We start from the raw sequence: 19,466 nt of genomic DNA on the forward strand, positions 1-19,466 counted from the left end.
CAATTTGTCTTAGAAAGGTGCTTCCACATTTTGCTTTCAAACTTTCTTTATACGTCTCTAATTGACTTTTTAAAAAAATGAAAATTAAAAGTCCAGGGTCCCTGCTTGCTCAGGGCTTGGTACATGTGTATCCTACTGTTGGTGGACCTGATCTCTCTATCTGATTTTTCCTATCAGAAAATCTAAACAATATAACAGGGAGTATAGGAAGTTCCCATTGAGCCGGTTGCGTGGCAAGTCCCCTCCCCCATGTGAAATGAAGACACTGGACACATTATTTAAGGTTAATGGGCAAAAAAAGGCCACAACTTTATTGATTGCAGAATTGAAAGGTATTGGACTTAGGCATTGGCTCCTATCGACTACCCGGCATGGAGACCGGGAAGGGTTATCCACAAGCCGAGGGAGTCCTGTTGAAGTACGCCAACTAGGATCCCATGGGTGTCACCGCTCGGGGGTGTGCCGGAGGCCCTTACCTCCCTAGGCTTCGGACAAGGCAACGCCCCCCGGAGTCCTCTACCAGACTACCTTTTTCATTGGGGGAAGGTGATGGCGCTTCCTTCCCCCCCATTCATTTGCATAACAATTAACCCCTGCCAATGCCTAACCGCCAATACCGCGAAAGTTGTGACGTTTGCTATGAGGTAGGCAAAAAAACCAAAAGGCTAGAAGTGCGCCAAATTGGAAAAATTCCTACCAGGCCCCTTGCGGCGACCAACCTGAGTCCATAGCAAGGTCATAGCTAGCTAAGCCTAAAGGGTGGGTGGGATGGGAAAAAACCGCTCAGCTGGAAAGGGGAAAGAGGGTGGTCCCCGGGCGTGCCTGGCCTTAAGTAGGCTAGGCCCCGCCTCCCCAGCCCGCCAATTGGCAGGTAGGGTTGAAGGCACGCCCGGGGATTCCCTGTTCTCGCGGGGGCAAAAGGCCAGCCCCCGTGTGTGTGGGAGGGGTTAACCCGCAACCCCCTCTCCTCCCTAAGCTCGGAAATGGCTTTGCTGTCTGCCCTGGCTTTCAATGGCTCTCCAGGGTCTCAGGCCTGCTTCCTAATGGAGATGGCAGTCTGCCAGGACTGGAAACTGCTGTAAAAATTTTAAAAAAGGAAAAGGAAAAAAGGCAAGCTGAGATTTGGGTGGTTTTTCTGCAGTTCCATGGAATTGCAAAATGCACAGAGGCCTGGAAACAATCCCAGAAAATTGCCATGTGGGGATAATTGGGACAGCAAATTGTAGTTACCCCAAGACTTGAAGTCTTTCTTTAAGTAATAACCCAAGGTGATTTATGCAACAGAAACAATTCAATACATAATAGAAATTTAATAAATAAAAACCAAGCACGTTTTTAAACTGTCCCAGATAATAAGGCAATTTAATTTACATTAGCTTTAAGCTGCAAAATTGCTCCTGGCCATGCAAAAATTGATAAGTGGACATGAGGGCAGGAACAGCCAATGAGTTCCTCCTGAGAGATGAGCCCATATCCAGGAGAGGGCAGTGTGCCAGGCCATTTATCTGCTTTGCCTTCACCCCTTTTTCCTCTTGTTAGTGTTTGATTCAGATTTATGCCCCCGCGTGCATATAAATTAAGCGTTCTCAAAGAGCTCTCTTGCCATCTAGTTCATCTCTCCAGGGCAATAGCCTCTGTGTAATTTAATCTGTCCTGTGGAGCAACAGGAGGTTAAGAATCCAACAAACAGTTATGAGCAGGATCTTTAAATGTGTTGCTTGCGGGAGCAGCGCGATAGCAGAACTGCTCAGCCTGGATGGGAACCTGAATCAAGCCAGTGGCCCAGCCAGCCCATTATTGTCTGCGCTGACTGGCAGTGGCTGTCCTGTGTCTCACCCAGAAAAAGGTCCACCCCCTGTTGCAAGATCCTTCTACCTGGAAATGCCTGAGAGTTAGCTAGGGACCTTCAGCCAGGGTGGTGTAGTGGTTAAGAGCGGTAGACTCGTAATCTGGTGAACCGGGTTCGCTTCCCCGCTCCTCCACATGCAGCTGCTGGGTGACCTTGGGCCAGTCACACTTCTCTGAAGTCTCTCAGCCCCACTCACCTCACAGAGAGGAAGGAAAAGGAGAAGGTTAGCCGCTTTGAGACTACCCTTCGGGTAGTGAGAAAGTGGGATATCAAATCCAAACTCTTCTTCTTCTTTAGCATGTGAAGCATGTGTGCTCTCCTACTGACAGCGATGGCACATGCAAAGTCCAGATAAGGATGCGTAACGTGGGATGGAATGGGGGCAGGGAGAGAGATTTCTGGCAGGCAGGAATGAGGTCCTCATCCCTTCAGCCTTGGAATCCCAGGCAGTGGTGGAGTAAGCCAATTGGGCTTCTGGGGTGGCATGTGTGTCCTGAGCCCAGGGGCGTGCCCAGCCACCCGCAGGGGTGTGGCAAGCTGGGGCTTCGCAGGACCTCCAAGCACTCTGCCTTCCTCCTCCCACTCAGGCATCCTACAGCTGGGGGGGGGGGAGACAGTGGGTGGACCATTTGGGGCAGCACAGAACCTGTGGGGCGCCCAGGCCACCGCAGTGAGTGCCACCAGGCATTTTTTTCACCCCCCTTAGTGGTGACACCCGGGGCGACCCGCCTCCACTGAACCCCTCTTCCTCTGCCCCTGTCCCCAGGTGTCATTGGACTACAGTTCCCATCATCCCTGATCATTGGCTAAGCTGGCTGAGGATGATGGAAGTTGTCGCTCAGTAACATCTGGGGCCCTAAGGTTGAAGAACACTGCTGTGGTCGCAACCCACTCTGTGTCCATACAACCCTCCCTCAAGCAATTCCCCAACCCTTATCAAACACCAGCCATCTTTGCTCACTTCCTGGAGAAGGGACAGGCATACACAGTAGGGCTGTGTCCTACTTTATAAAATGCAGTCCTCTGTCTGAAGAGCTGTGCAGTCCAAGTTTGGTTCAATGAACCATCGGTAGGGAAAGCAGGGGGCCTTAAGGACATCGGAAGAGAGCTGATGGATCAGGCCAGATGTCTACTGGAAGTCTGCACGCAGGCCTTGAAGCTGCCAAGCAGACTGAACACACAGGTGATGTAGACCGCCTGGTCCAAACTATAGTGAGATATGGTTTCCATTTAAATTTTAGGAAATTTCATTAGCATACGTGAATTTCATGTTTGTGCGTTTATGCGATATGTAAACAGACACTCTCTTTAGTGCTACCTGGCACTTTCCCTGACTAAATGGACAAAAAGGAAAACACCAGACTGAAAAGAAGTCTTCCAAGTGGTCCTCCCTGTGCCAGGATTGATTTGACCCTTGTGGAAAGAGACGTCTTCTGCTCGGCAAAGTATGCTCTGGAATGGAGTTGCGCCAAGATACCATCTTGCCATGAATCTCACTCGTGACAAGCAGAGTCCACAAAGCAGACTCTTAAAGCAGCCATGGCCACTTAACTGGGGGCCAGGCCAAATCTATCCTCTGCCTCCCATCCGCCCCAAGGCCAATTCATTCAAGGCCCACCGAGTCAAAAGACAGAGCATGAGACCAGCATCCTTTCCTTGCAGTGGCCAACCCAATGCCCCAGGGAAGCCCACAAGCGGGGAATGAGTGCAACAGCACTCTCCCTGCAACCTGGACGATCCTACTCTTTCTTCCAACCTGCGGCCGGGGGCTCTTTCATGTATGAAGCTGACCTAAACCTGAGCCAATTTCTCATTCCTCCAGATTTGAGATCGGCCAAAAGGACACCTTCATCATGGAGATTCCTGACATTGCACCACTCAGGAAGATGAGGATACGGACGGATGGAGAAGGGTGTCGCCCAGATTGGTTTCTTGAACAGGTAGCGACAGAGTTCTTGAACTCCTCTACTGCTTGTGGGGGTGGTCTGTGTGCATTCTTTTCATGGAGTGACTCCATTTTGGAGAAGGGACTTTGGTTTCTTTTCTAGATCTACCTGGAGTTACCTAAGGCATATGCTTTACGTCAAAGCTACTGTCTGTTGCGTGGCAAGGTCCCAAGCCCTCCCAGGAAGTGGAATAAAGACACATGAAACAGTACTTTAGGTTAATGGGCTAAAAAGGCCACAACTTTGTTGGTTACAGAATGTGAGTGGTATTGGCTTAGGCATTGGAAACCTCACAACTATATCTGACTCCTGACCATTTGCAGGAGTCTTGGAAGGGTTAACCACCCGTAGGGGGAGCCCTGCTGATGCACATCAACTAGGAACTCCCCCAGGGTCACCGCTAGGGGTTGTGCCATGGCCCTAGCCCCCCGTCTGGGGCTTTGGACAGAAACCATGCCTCTCGGATTCCTTTAACGGAATACCCTTGAAATAGGAGAGGTAGGTGATGGCAACTACCTCCCCTCACCTTCAACCTAATACTCCAATGCCTAACCTTACAAAGTTGTGACAAATTGCTACGAGGTAGGCGAAAAACCATGGGATGCAGGTGGCACTGTGGGTTAAACCACAGAGCCTAGGTCTTGCCGATCAAAAGGTTGGTGGTTCGAATCCCCACGACGGGGTGAGCTCCCTTTGCTCGGTCCCAGCTCCTGCCCACCTAGCAGTTCGAAAGCACATCAGAGTGCAAGTAGATAAATAGGTATCGCTCCGGCGGGAAGGTAAACGGCGTTTCCGTGTGCTGCTTTGGTTCGCCAGAAGCAGCTTAGTCATGCTGGCCACATGACCCGGAAGCTGTACGCCAGCTCCCTGGGCCAATAAAGTGAGATGAGCGCCGCAACCCCAGAGTCGGTCACGACTGGACCTAATGGTCAGGGGTCCCTTTATCTTTACCTAGGCGAAAAATGAAATGGCCGATGCCAATTTGCCAAGTGGAAAAAAATTCCTACCAGGCCCCTGTTAAAAAGCAGGTGACCAACCGAAGTCCATAGCAAGGTCAGGAGATAAGGAGCCTAACCTAAGGGAGGGGGTGGGACAACTGCCTGAGCAAGGAGAAAAGGAACATGTCCTTGGCCGTGGGCAGTTTAAATAGCCCATGCCACGCCCCTGGACCATCCGGATTGGACAGCCTTGGGTTGACGCGGCCGAGGACCAACCAATGGCGCAGGGGGTATCCCACCCTATGTGCGTGGGAAGGGCTTCCTCCCAGCCCGCAACGTCATCTCCCCAGGGACAGGAAACAGCATTCCCAAATACAGCTTCAGCACACTGTGCAACACCGTAAACGCTTCGTTTCAAATGTTTTGTTCCTTCCTTAGAGGGCTTCAATCTCTCATTATTTACATCCCAAGGTTTTCGAGGGATGGCAATGAGGAAAGTCTGCTTGGCAAGGTCGCGTTTTTCATTAATGTTTCCTCCAGCCCTTCAACTTCTTATCTTGCTAGAAACGGAGACATGGGAGATCTGTTAGGAAAGCCAAGAGCAACCTATAATTTTACCCAAGCGGACTCTCTGCTGTTCGACTTTATTAGGAGAGCACATTGGCTTTGAGCCATTGCACCTGCAATACATTTCAAATCCTCTTTTGTGGTAGGAGGCCCCATGGAGAAATTGTAGCTGCCATGGATGCTTTTGGAGAGAATGTTGCACATCCATGAGTGGGGGGTAGCTAAGCCTGGCTTGGATCCACGCGATTGTTGAAGGGGCCATTTCAGATATTTCATTTAGCCAAAGCATCTTTTTAAATAATAGTTACAAAATGTATCGCTCCCTCCCCTTTCTTGGATGTGCCAAATATTTAAAATTCCCTTTGCTTCCATCTCTGCTTCCCACCCATATAATCGAGTCACACAGCTGTACGAAAAATTAAGATTCTTCAGGTGGGATGTGTATGGTATTTATTTGTCGCTTTTGATATTTGTACGTCTTCGTTTTGTGTCTTATGCTCACTGCAGCTAGATGGGCATAAATAGGGTTGCCGTATTTCCAGAGGTAAAAATTCAGGCAAAAATAAGTTGTTGAGCATTTTGGGGGTGATTGCCCACTCACCCAGCTACTGCTGCCAAGCCCAATTCATCCAACACCCCCCTCCAAACCCACCCCCCACATTTGCTTAAAATTGTAAAAAATCCCCCCGGACAAAAGGAAAACATGTCTGATCTCCTTCTTGTCCAAAGCACGAATCTTTTTGGAAATATTTATGTTATAGATTTGGGATGGTGTCCTCCTAGAAAAAAATAACATGCAAATTGAGAATCGCCAGGGGCCTAAGTAGATAGAAGAACTTTGTACCACTTTTAGTCTGACTTTATCTCCTTTGTAGGTAAAGAGGAACATGGCCAAGAACCTCCTCCATGTTATGAACAAATTTGCTTAATACATTGTTAGAATGGAAGATGAATGTTGAGATATTTTTTTATTGACATGGTAGAGTATCTGATTTGGTTACAGTGGTACCTTGGGTTAAGTACTTAATTCATTCTGGAGGTCCGTTCTTAACCTGAAACTGTTCTTAACCTGAAGCACCACTTTAGCTAATGGGGCCTCCTGCTGCTGCTGCGCCGCCGGAGCACAATTTCTGTTCTCATCCTGAACATCATCTCATCCATTTCTGGGTTAGCGGAGTCTGTAACCTGAAGCATACGTAACCTGAAGTGTGTGTAACCCGAGGTACCACTGTACTGTGCTGGAGTGTAAACAGACATGTGACACACAATAATCATGCCTGTTCCTTAAGATGGAATGGAATATCCCAACATCGGGCATCCCAAAAGAGGACATGTTTGAGATTTCTCAGACTTATGGCAACCCTAGCATAAGAGAGAGATATAAGGGGAAAGAAAACACGTGTTTCTAGAACTGCTACAGAGCCTTCCTCCAATGATCACGCTTTGCAGCCTTCCATAGGGAACCACGCTGAAAGCAAATGGAATGACTGGGAGGCAGCAAGGATTTTAACTGGACAAAGGTGTGAGAGATGTGGAAGGTGATGGGGAAACCACACAGGGTGGGGCAGAAGCAGCGCTCTGACCAAAATTTGGCAAAATTGATTCAGTAAGTTGGGGAGAAATTGTTTCGTGAAATCTCCCCGACCCGACTTTCTTCCTCCAAATCCTTTTGCTGCTGGTTCAGCACGTTGACATGGGAGTTGGTTCCATTGGACTCACATGGCTTAACGTCCGATTAGACATGAATAGCATTGTACTGTTTATTTCTGATTTCCTCATCCCCTCCACCCACTCAAATGTGGTCTGGGGTGCCTTTTAAACTTTTTAATAAAGCATCTTTGGGGTTGTTGTTTTTTTGCAAGGGAGTCTTACTGTTAAAAATAAATAAAGCCGGTCGTTGAAATCTAGCTGTGATTTCCTGCATCGCAAGAGCTGGGACTTGGTGACCCTTTGGGTCACGTCCAACTTTACAGTTCTATGATTCTATTAAAATTCCCCGTGGGATGATTAAAAATAGGGCTGCATGGAATGGCGTGCAGTGACTTTATATTTTTAGTGAGTCTACTTCAGTCACTGCCTTTGCTTTGTGGGTGAAATTTTGCACTGAACCTCTCGAATAAAACAGCTGCTGAAGCAACGAGCTGCCCACTCTGTATTAAAAGTGCTTATCTGCAGATGCTCACATAGGCGCCGACTCCATGGGGCTTGAGGGGGCCCGAGCCCCCTCAAAAATTCCTTTGGGGGGGCTCCGCCCCCCCAATAATCTCCGGCGCCCCTCCAGCAGAGCGCCATCGCTGCCCCTCCCCCAGCCCAAAATGCACAGGGAGGGGCGGGCTGCATGCCTCCTGCCCTCCCTCCCGAGCAAAAGCTCCACCCAATTTCCTTTGGAGCTGATTAATAGGCGCAGCACGCTCTCCCCTATTCGCTCACGAGGAGGCGGCACCACTTTATTTGCATATTCATGAGCTTATTTATTATTCATGAGCTTTCCCGGGCCCCCCCAATATTTTTTATAAGTCCGCGTCCCTGGATGCTCAGCTGCTCATGTGTACCAAAGGAGGCAGCCATTTTTATGATGGAAGCCATTTTCAAGTTCTCAAAGATGACCCCAGAACCAGCGAGGTCCCCCTGAACTGGTGCAGAACTTGGCAGATGCCCAACCATGTCGACTCCCGATGGGGGACTGGGAAGTAACTGCTGCCTGCAAACCTGTGCTCTCCAAATTGGAGAGCTGGAGCAACATCCTTCACTTACTTTGGTCTACTGCAATGCACTCTACATGGGGCTACCTTTGAAGGCGACCCAGAAACTGCAACTAACCCATAATGCAGCAGCTAAGCAGCTAGACTGATGGGAGTTGTAGTTCAACAACATCTGGGGACCCACAGGTTGAGAAAGGCTGGTCTACATAGAGGAAGAGAGCAAGGTTAATAATAATAATAATAATAATAATAATAATAATAATAATAATAATATATTTATACCCCACCCATCTGGCTGGGTTTCCCCAGCCATTCTGGGTGGCTCCCAACAGAAAATTAAAAACACAACAAAATGTCAAACATTAAAAACTTCCCTAAACAGGACTGCCTTCAGATGTCTTCTAGAAGTCAGATAGTTTTTTATTTCCTTGACATATGATGGGAGGCCATTCCACAGGGAATGCGCCACTACCCAGAATGTCCTCTGCTTGGTTCTCTGGAACCTCACTTCTTACAGGGAGGGAACCAGCAGAAGACCCTTGGAACTGGACCTCAGTGTCTGGGGTGAGCGATGGGGGTGGAGACGCTCCTTCAGGTATACTGGACCGAGACTATTTAGGGCTTCAAAGGTCAGCGCCAACACTTTGAATTATGCTCGGAAACGTACTGGGAGCCAATGTAGGTCTTTCAGGACCGGTGTTATATGGTCTTGGTGGCCGCTCCCAGTCACCAGCCTAGCTGCCACATTCTGGATTAATTGTAGTTTCCGGGTCACCTTCAAAGGTTAGGCATTGGTGTGGTTCTGTAGATGGAAGGGGGGAGGTAGCGCCATCACCTGCCCCGCATATTGAAGGGTAGTCAGTTAAAAGATTTCAGGGGGCGTGGCCCTGTCTGAAGCCTAGGGAGGTTAGGGCCTAAGGCACGCCCCCTACCGGTGACCCTGGGGGAGTTCCTAGTTGATGTGCATCAGCAGGACTCCCCCTACTGGTGGTTAACCCTTCCCGGACTTCAAGCAGACGGGCTGGAGTGAGATATAGTCAGTTAGGACCAATGCCTAAGCCAATACTGCTCATCACCTGTAACCAATAAAGTCGTGGCCTTTTTTTAGCCTTAATAATTGTGTCATGTGTCATTATTTCCACCTTGGGGGAGGAGAGGGTCAGAAACACACCACGCAATTACAGGTCCATGTTGGAAGCAGAATAAGCTATCTGATATATTTATACGTTCCAGAGCAAATTAAGCTGATCTGTGTACATCACCGTGCTATGCAAGATTTATAGAGGCTGGAGGAGAATTCCGTCCTTCGCACTGTGGAATTTGGTGCTGAATGTAGATTTCTTCCGCTGCTTCTCTTCCAGCGCATGCAGGGCACTCTCACCTCCCTCCAAAGCACTGATGAGTAACACACTCGCAAATGCATCTTCGTAGGTTTCAAACAGGCTGGTGTGAGGACGAATCTGAGCTCCCTTGAATTTCTGTCGGCGGCGCGTTTATAGAAGAACAAGCAGACGGGAGGACTTGTGGGGGCAGAGCTGGAATGTCAGACAGATGGTGCACCGTCAGTGCTAAGCAGACAAGATGAGAAGGCAAATGAAGCCATCAACCTCGTTAATTAACCATTTGTTGCTACATGGAAACTCAGGCATGATACTCTGAGTTTCCCTGTCTCAAAAAACCGACAAAATCTCCACCCTCCCACCAATTGTAAACAGCAGATCAGAGTTGCCAATTAAAAAATGAATGGGTTGTTTCAATTAGGAGTCTGCCATTGGACAAGTATCACAGTTTGCCATAGGAAAAAATTACAATGGTTCACAAGCCCGCCTCCATACTTATGTTTATATTATTTAGGTTGATTGAATTTATATACTTGCCAGCTATGCAGCAAAAGACTTCAGAACAGATATATATATCCTGCGTCTCCGGACTGAAACTTCTTTCCAGCACCCAAAGCTGTAACCTTTGCTTGGCCTGATAGCTTCCCCAAAAGAAAGTCATTCATATCTTCCTATATACATAAAAACGTAAGGTGTCGTCACGCTCTGCAGTTATCGGTGACCACACCAGGTTCAGCATGAGGAATGGCTGGCATGCCCAGACAAGCTGATTAATGGAGGGGGTGGGATAGGTGATGGGGTGGATCAGGTAGAAAAGGAAAGGGGTATGGTCAGGTATGGGGGAATGGCAAAGGGGGAGGTGGGGTTGGAAGGAGAGGGAGTAGGGGTGTGTATGTCTATCCCTTATACAGCCTAGCATCTCCCTACCGGTATGCCCTGCGGAGGACCTTAAGGTCCATAAATAGCAACACCCTAGAGGTCCTGGGCCCTAAGGAATTCAGATCAGCCTCAGCCAGAGCCAGGGCCTTTTCAACTGGGCTCAGGGCGGCTAACAACAAATTTAAAACACTTAATTATAAAAGCAGCATAAAATACAGTATAAAAACATGAATAACAATAAAATTCAAAAATCAAAAATCAGTTTAGGGGAAATAAGCATTAGATAATCCCCAGGGCTAGCTGGCTGAATTGGCCCTACTTGGGCCAGCGAGGAGGCCAGGGGAGAAATAGCTGTGGGGTCTCAGAGTGGGTGATCTTCATAAAAGGGGAGGGGGAGGGAAGGGAAATAAAAGACCAGGCTGAATTCAAATTAAAGGCCAGGAGGAATAGCTGTCTTACAGGCCCAACGGAAGGAGGTTAAATCCTGAAGGGCCCTAGTCTCATGGGACAGAGCATTCCACCAGGTCGGAGCCATCACTGAAAAGGCCCTGGTGGAGGATAGTCTGACTTCCTTAGGGCCCGGGACCTCTAAACTATGGTTATTCATATAAATAGTCCCACCATTGCAACTGTGTGCCCCTAACCCTACCACACCACTTGTACTGGTGAGCATCAGTGATGCTGGTGTCCATAACTCTGCCCCACCCCACACCCCAAGAGCAAAAATTCCCCAGTGGGTGTTGCTGAAGCTTTCTTTTAGGGCTATCCAAAGGGTCCTAACTCCTAATTCAGACTGAATGCTTTCCTTTGGTTTGGTTCCCCCCTAGATTACCATGAAGAATCTGACCACTCAAGAGGAGACCGTGTTTACATACAATGAATGGCTCTCCACACAGTGGGGAGACAATCTCACCCTGGAATGGGAGATTCCGGCCGTAATCGATGATGAGCAGATGATGGATTATACTGAATATACAATTCAGGTTAAAACCAGTGACGTTGGAGGTACGTTTAACATTTGTTGCATCCGGTTCTACATGAAACCAGTGAGTTTTCCCTGCTGTGATAGAATCACTACTGTCACTAACCCACTATGTCTGTCCAAGGAAATAATTCTTAAGGAAATTTTAGTAGGTTTATTGAAACTCCTTTGACATCCTTAGATGTTCTGCCAGAGAAGAGGAACCTTCAAGTTTTGCTTAGCATTTTGCTTTTGGAAATATTTGGTATCAGTTGACAGATGCACGGATCTCTTTAGGAAATATTCCTACCCAGATTGATGCTCTTTTTGGCTACCCATGAAATCCCTCAAAAGTCTTGGAGAATGTGTAGTGTGAGGAACTGATAGATATTTACTTATAAAAGAGGCAGGGGGTATTATCAAAGAACTTGTGAATTATTATCTAAACAAGCTGAACATCAAGCACACATGATCTCCTTGATTCCTGATTGTTTCATACTTAGAAAGGACATGGGTGACACTGTGGTCTAAACCACTGAGCCTCTTGGATTTGCCGATCAGAAGGTCAGCGGTTCGAATCCATACAATGGGGTGAGCTCTTGTTGCTCTGTCCCAGCTCCTGCCAACCTAGCAGTTCGAAAGCACACCAGTGCAAGTAGATAAATAGGTACCATTGTGTCAGGAAGGTAAATGGCATTTTCGTGCACTCTGGCACTCATCACGGTGTTCCATTGCGCCAGAAGCGGTTTATTCCTGCTGGCCGCATGGCACCTGGAAAGTTGTCTGTGGACAAACACCAGCTCCCTCGATCTGAAAAGCGAGGTGAGCGCCGCACCCCAAAGCCACCTTTGACTTAACCGTCCAGGGGGCTTTTGCCTTTACCTTACCTTACCTTACCTCTTTCTTACTCTGAAAAACCTTCTCCATTGTGTGTGTGTGTGTGTGTGTGTGAGAGAGAGAGAGAGAGAGAGAGAGAGAGAGAGAGAGAGAGAGAGAGAGAGAACGAGCATTCTGGCTCCCAAAGAAGAGAGCTTCAGATGTCAACACGAGCACATCCATCTTCTCTTTTCCAGGAAATGAAGGGTGATCGTTTTTAACAACAGTGAGTTCTATTTTGTTATGAGCTGAGACAGTCAGTGGGGGAAAACAAATTAGGGAATGAATGAGGTGATCTTGTTTTTGATCAGATTATACAGCAGTCAGCATAATGGTACATCTGACTGAGGCACATGCAGGTTTGGAACTAGTTCAGCTGCAGCATCTCCCAGCACAGGGACAATAACCTGATTCGTATGTCATCATAGCACCACGAGAGATGAGCTGTCATATTCTGTGCAGGGTTTGGGGACGTTTTGCAGGTGTACTGTAACCCAAAACAGTCCTTTCCTTTGCCAGCCTCCAGGAGGATTCCACAGCAGCTCTTGGTTCTTTGTTTTATTTATCTCCTTCCGCGAAGGTCTAAGGCGATGTACAGAATGCAATAAAAAACTGCTAAAAACGCAGTTAAAAGCAACAGGGGAAAGAATGGCAGATAATAAGGAATGCCATGGCAGTGACCTATTTGTTCAGCTGGGAAAGCTTGTCAGAACAAACATGTCTTCAGTTGTTTCCGGAAGTGGAGATGGTGAGCACTTGTCGTAATCGTGTGTCAATAGGGATGCTGTTCCACAGAACAGGGGCAGCCAACTAAAGGCCTTATTCCACATTACTCCAGAATGGACTTCAGAGATCTTGATTTAGTGTGATTTATAGATTTCATAAAATTTATATGCCACATGCTTGTATGGAACCTCAAACTGGTTTACAAAACGTAAAACAGAAAATTCGGGGGGTGGATTCACAACCCTGCTTTAAAACATACAAAAGTTAAAATACTAAAATAGATTAAGATTGCCTCACCTGTCTAAGCATCTGGGTAAGGTAAAGGTAAAAGGACCCCTGACCATTAGGTCCTGTCGTGGCCAACTCTAGGGTTGTGGCGCTCATCTCGCTTTATTGGCTGAGGGAGCCAGCGTACAGCTTCCGGGTCATGTGGCCAGCAGGACTAAGCCGCTTCTGGCGAACCAGAGCAGCGCACGGAAATGCCGTTTACCTTCCCGCTGGAGTGGTACCTATTTACCTACTTGCACTTTGACGTGCTTTCAAATTGCTAGGTTGGCAGGAGCAGGGACCGAGCAACGGGAGCTCACCCTATCATGGGGATTCGAACCGCCGACCTTCTGATTGGCAAGTCCTAGGCTCTGTGGTTTAACCCACAGTGCCACCCGTGTCCCAGCATCTGGGTAGGCTTGTTTAAAAGAAGAAATTTTTCTAGCAGCCATCAAAAAGAGTGCAGTGAAGGCGCCAACTTGATCTCAACAGGCAGGGAGTTCCAAAGTGTGTAGGTGTTGCCACACTAAACGAATGAGTTCTTACAAATGTGGAATAGGTATTACGTGGCAACTATAACAGTGCCAATCCCACCGATCAAAGTGGGCACATGTGAGGTAAGGCAATCTCATAGGTAAACTGGTCCCAATTTGTTTTTGTTGTTTAGTCATTTAGTCGTGTCCGACTCTTCATGACCCCATGGACCAGAGCACGCCAGGCACTCTTGTCTTCCACTGTCTCTTGCAGTTTGGTCCAACTCATGCTGGTAGCTTTGAGAACATTATCTAACCATCTCATCCTCTGTTGTTCCTTTCTCCTTGTGGTTTCAATCTTTCCCAGCATCAGGGTCTCTTCCAGGAGTCTTCTTTTCTCATGAGGTGGCCAAAGTATTGGCGCCTCAGCTTCAGGATCTGTCCTTCCAGTGAGCACTCAGGGCTGATTTCCTTCAGAATGGAGAGGTTTGATATTCTTGCAGTCCATGGGACTCTCAAGAGTCTCCTCCAGCACCATAATTCAAAAGCACCCATTCTTCAGCGATCAGCCTTCTTTATGGTCCAGCTCTCACTTCCATACATCACTACTGGGAAAGCCATAGCTATAACTATACGGACCTTTGTTGGCAAGGTGATGCCTCTGTTTTTTAAGATGCTGTTTAGGTTTGTCATTGCTTTTCTCCCAAGAAGCAGGTGTCTTTTAATTTCGTGACTGCTGTCACCATCTGCAGTGATCATGGAGCCCAAGCAAGTAAAATCTCTCACTGCCTCCATTTCTTCCCCTTCTATTTGCCAGGAGGTGATAGGCCCAGTGGCCATGATCTTCATTTTTTTTATTTGTCAGAGGCTTTATATACTAATAGTAGCCCTTTGAATTTGGCCCCGTAGCAAACGGGCAACCAGTGCGGATCTCTGAGCACAGTTTTATGTGCTGACAAGGCCTTGCTCTTGTCAGCAACCGTGCTGCAACATTCTGCACTAACCACATCTTCCAGATCAAGCATGAGATCTTTGGAACTTGAAGGAGAGACTCTCCCGTGAACCAGAGTGACCTGTTGGGTATATAAAAGATTAGGAAGTCTCTCAAGTAATCTGGCCATCATTTGGCCCAGCAGCAGATTGGCAGCCCGTGCAAAACCCACAAGGAAGGTATTACGTGTTAGTGGTAGTTTGCCTCCACAAGTAACCTAGGCACTGTGCTCTGTACCAGCTGCAGCCTCCAGACCAGTCTGAATGCCAAAGGGGGCAGCCTGGAATTCTGATGTGCCAAACATGGTGGGATTTTTCTATTGCCTTTGATATTTCCAAATCGTGCTACTCTGTGACCTTTGGGCCAATTGAAATATTTGGCTGTTGTTGTCATACATTTGTCTCGGGAGACAATGGAAGAGTGTGCCTTTGGGGGTGAAGTCAAACCATTGGAGAGCTAACAGTGCCTGCTGTGGCTGTAGAGACCGATACAGGAGAGACATGTTTTGTTGCAGCTGGGGCAGATGAGGGCGTATGCTTGTGTTGCTGCAGATGCACCATGGAGTTTCCTAAAGAGGAACATTTTTGCCTGGCACCTAAAGGTGTCCAATGAAGGCCGCAGATGAACATTTCTGGGGAGAGCATTCCACAAATGGACCTCTTGTGGAAGATGTCTGCAGGGTCTGGGTAGGTTCATATGGAGAGAGGTGGTCCATGAGGTATTGTAGGCTTTATAAGTCCTTGAGGTATTTCAGGTATTTCAGGCTTTATAAGTCAAAGCCAGCATTTACTTGAGTCTGGAGACTAATGGGTAGACAGTGCAGTTGGACCAAGATCAGTGTGATATTCTCAAACTGCCTTGCCCCGGTGAGCAACCTGGCTGCTGAATTTTGCACCAGCTGTTATTTTTATATATATATAAAATATATATAAAATGTTTTTTAACGTATCATTTTCAACTATTATTAAACATACTTTTACATCTTATATTTTTTTACTTCCATCAATCACATCTGAAAATTTTCCAATCTTTCCCACTTAATTTACATTTCTTACTTTCACTATTACATAAATATCATAACTAATGCCTCTCTTCTTTCTCTTCTTTGCAATATTTCATATATTCCTCCCTACAAAACTTCTTGTAGTCCTACCAGCGTAATTTGTTCATTACAGTTGCTCTTCAAATAATTCGTAAATTTCTTCCAATCTTCTGTGAATCTCTGGTCCCGCAGGTTTCGAATCCTTCCTGTCACTTTATCCAATTCTGCGTAGTCCATTAATTTTGTCTTCCATTCTTCGGTAATTCTTCTTGCTTCCATTTCTGGGCAAATTTTGCACCAGCTGAAGTTTCCAAGCGGTCTTCAGAGGCAGCCCTACGTATAACGTGCTGCAGTAATCTGTTCTCTCTCTGTCTCCCTGCAGCGGCTGGAACAGATGCCAATGTCTTCATGATCATCTTTGGGGAGAACGGGGACTCCGGGACTTTGGCTCTTAAAGAAGCAAACACGTCCAACAAGTTTGAGAGGAACCAGTTGGATGTTTTCTATTTCTCCGATATACTCAGTCTTGGGGATCTCTGCAAAGTGCGGATCTGGCACGACAATACAGGTAACAAAGATGGTTTGTTTATTTGTTTACTTTAACAAAGGTTTATTTTAAGGGGCCGAGGGGGGGGTACCATTTCTGCTTTGTGTCGGGATCTCCGCTCAGCCAAGCTGATAAAGCTCATTTTCTTCCCCCGAGTCCTTCGGAATCGCCTCACAACGTGTTTAATGACCTGAGCCTTTGATAAGGCTCCAAGGCACCTTCCATTCAGCAGAGTTTCCAGCACAGGAAAGAGACAAGAGGTTTGGGCTACATTGGAAAGAGTTTTATTATCCCAACTACGCAGACAAAACACACATCCTCTTTCTATGAAAGCAGACAGCAGCTGAACAAAGGAACAAAGGAAACAGGAAACCACTAACGTCACATCCCGTCTCCCCTCCCATGAGACTTCCCACAGTCTGGAAGGTCTCTGGAATGTAAACAGAGTCCTGTGACTCCCAGCAGCTGCACAGTGGCAAAACAGAAACTAACACTTTGCGGGCTGTATTTCTTCATGGTGGCACATAGTAGGGAGTGTTGATCACAGAGGGGAAACTGACAAATATCTTTCCATTATCTATCAAAGCAAGCAGGAAGTATTGTGTGGCGAGTTCCCGTCCCCCCCGCCAGTGGAAATAAAGACACATGACACAATTATTTAAGGTTAATGGGCTAAATATGGCCACAACTTTATTGGTTACAGGTGATGAGCGGTATTGGCTTAGGCATTGATCCTAACAGACTATCCGGCTTCAGCCTGTTTGCTTGAAGTCCAGGAAGGGATAACCACCAGTAGGGGGAGTCCTGCTGATGCACATCAACTAGGAACTCCCCCAGGGTCACAGTTCAGGGGCGTGCCTTAGGCCCTCACCTCCTTAGGCTTCGGACAGGGCTATGCCCCCCCCCCCGGAATCCTTTATCGGACTACCCTTCAATATGCAGGGCAGGTGATGGCGCTTCCTCCCCTCTTCCATCTACAACGCAATACCAATGCCTAACCGCCAATACTAAGAAAGTTGTGACGATTTGCTACAAGGTAGGCGAAAACCAAGTGGCTGGTGCCAGTTTGCTAACTTTAAAAATTCCTACCAGGCCCGTCAATGGCGACCAACCAAGGTCCATAGCAAGGTCAGGGAACGGAAACCTTAAAGGGCAGGAGGGTGGGGAAAACAGGAACAGCTGGTATGCAGGAAAAGAGGAAGATCCCCGGCCGTGCCTGCGTTTAAATCGGGAGGGCCACACCCCCAAAGCCAGCTGATTGGCTGGCCAGGGGGTGACACGGCCGGGAATTCCCCCAATCGTGCAGGGGCTGGGCTCCAGCTACCGCGCATGGGGTTGGGCCGTGACGGCCGCAATCCCACCTCCTCTGCAGGGCGGAAGTGGGTTTATCAAAATCCCAGCAAGGCAAATGTTTAAGGATGGTGCTGGGAAGGGCTAGAATGGATGAGGCCCAGGGATGTGGCCAGGGAAGATTCCTGAGGGCATCTAGAGAGATCTGTTCCCTATACAGTGCTTCCCCTATGAGCAAAGGTTGCAGCTATTGGGGTCGATGGGGGGGTACTATTGGGGGCCTTTTCGTTTTGAGAAAAAATGACCCAGAGACAACATGATAGAAGTTTATCAAACTGTGTGTTGCATGGAGAAAGCGGGTTTTTCTCCAACTTACAACACATGCATTGAATGTTGGGATGGTTCGAGATAGATAAAGTCAGTGCTTTATTTCTGGGGGTGCACGCACCCCTAAACATTTTGTGACTTTCTGTACTTTTGTCCATTTACTGTATTTATTTCCCCCGATTTGATCTATAAAATGGTAGTTTTCTTGAGCCAAAATGAGAGTACTACTAAACTTTTTTTTAAATTGGGAAAAAAGCACTGGATAAAGTCCTTAGTGGGGTAGGAGAACTGGGGAAAACAATTCCCATCTGGCAACCAATTCAACGCTTTGGTTTCAGATAGTACATGGGTAGACAAGTACATGGGTGAACATAAATTTTCACGGCCCTCTAGCAGCTATGGTGGCTCATTTACCAGCAGTAATCTATTTAGCGTTAACTCTGGAAGTGTCTACTTGATTCTATCTATGGAAGATGATGATGATAATAATAATAATAATAATAATAATAATAATAATAATAATACCCTGCCCTCCCCAGCCAAGACCAGGCTCAGGGCAGTTAACACCAGGTATAAAACAATTGATTAAGATACAACTTAAAAACAAGATTAAAATACAACATTAAAATGCAGCCTCATTTCAATAGAAACTCAAATCAAAAACTTTTTGGGGATGAAAACGTCAAATAGGAGTTCCATCACAGAAGGAGAAAGGAAAAAGGAAAAAGATAGAGTAAGCTTGTTTTCTCCTGCTCTGGAGGGTAGGACTCGAACCAGTGGCTTCAAGTTACAAGAAAGGAGATTCCGACTCAACACCAGGAAGAACTTTCTGACAGTGAGAGCTGCTTGACAGTGGAACGATCTCCCTTGGGAGATTGTGGATTCTCCTTCCTTGGAGGTCTTTAAACAGAGTTTGAATGGCCATCTGCCATGGATGCTATAGTTGAAATTCCTGATTGCAGGGGGTTGGACTAGATGACCCTTGGGGTCCCTTCTAACCCTACGATTATATAAAAATAGAACAAAAATAAAATTAAGGCTGCATCATTTGTGGTACAAAAAGTTCCAGGAGATTAGCAGGAGGTTACTGGACACTCACTGATTGGGAATGAAGCAGTGTGCCTACTCTTCAGTCCTGACTCCCTGGAGAGCCCTTCAACAGAGGCAGGAGGTGCCAATCATAGATCTGCTGTAGCCTTCTAAAAACGGTAGAAAGGGGGCCATCGCAAAAGGGAGAGAGAGCTTCCCCCATTCCCATGTAATTCACACCTAGTGAAAAAGCACAGCTATTTGCCCAAGCAACTATTTTGCTTTCTTCCTGAGCAGAGAAGCAGCTCCCTTCTGGTTTGGCTTCTTGGCCAGCTGCCCTCCATCCAATAGCAGATTCCAGGCTCAGAGAGCTGGCTCCCCGCCAGCCACCGGGTGATCGTCCGCCAACCCCCAATTCCCACCGCAGTGCCCAGCCGCTCCTCCTCTCACCGCAGGCGGACGTTGTGGTTCCTTTCCCTCCCCCCCTTTTTTGTCTTCTGTTTGCTGAAGACTCTCTTCCCAAACTGCTGGAGACAGGGCTTTGGGAGACAGAGCATTTATTTGTCAAGGGTTTGCTTCTCCAGGGATGCCAAAGAAGAAAAACCCTGAGCTTGGTGTCTTCCAGCACACATGGCGGTCCTGGGTAATCCTCTAACAAAAGACTGCCTTCTGGAGCTCAAGGCTTAATTAAGGGCTGGCAGGCAAGCAGGGCCTGG

General features: G+C 47.4%; 1 protein-coding gene and 1 long non-coding RNA gene across 5 annotated transcripts in view; one reads left to right on the top strand and one right to left on the bottom strand.

The window, feature by feature from the left end:
* LOC309380271 overlaps positions 1-8,763 on the bottom strand; it is a 162,130-nt gene extending 153,367 nt beyond the window's left edge. The window contains exon 1 of the long non-coding RNA XR_014172791.1: positions 8,737-8,763. This is a non-coding gene — a long non-coding RNA (uncharacterized lncRNA). The remainder of the gene's footprint in view (positions 1-8,736) is intronic.
* The window catches only part of LOXHD1 (lipoxygenase homology PLAT domains 1), a 175,919-nt gene that overhangs the window by 146,999 nt on the left and 9,454 nt on the right, over positions 1-19,466 (top strand). For all 4 annotated transcript variants that reach the window (XR_014172698.1, XM_081929534.1, XM_081929535.1 and 1 more), the window contains 3 exons: positions 3,672-3,789; positions 11,049-11,226; positions 15,940-16,125. Coding sequence is in view for 3 of the 4 variants with exons in the window: in XM_081929534.1 (XP_081785660.1) it covers positions 3,672-3,789; positions 11,049-11,226; positions 15,940-16,125 (482 nt within the window). In the remaining variant the exon portion in view is untranslated. The remainder of the gene's footprint in view (positions 1-3,671; positions 3,790-11,048; positions 11,227-15,939; positions 16,126-19,466) is intronic.

Source organism: Podarcis melisellensis (assembly GCF_964234715.1).
Source record: "Podarcis melisellensis genome assembly, chromosome: 11".
NCBI classification, from domain to species: domain Eukaryota; kingdom Metazoa; phylum Chordata; class Lepidosauria; order Squamata; family Lacertidae; genus Podarcis; species Podarcis melisellensis.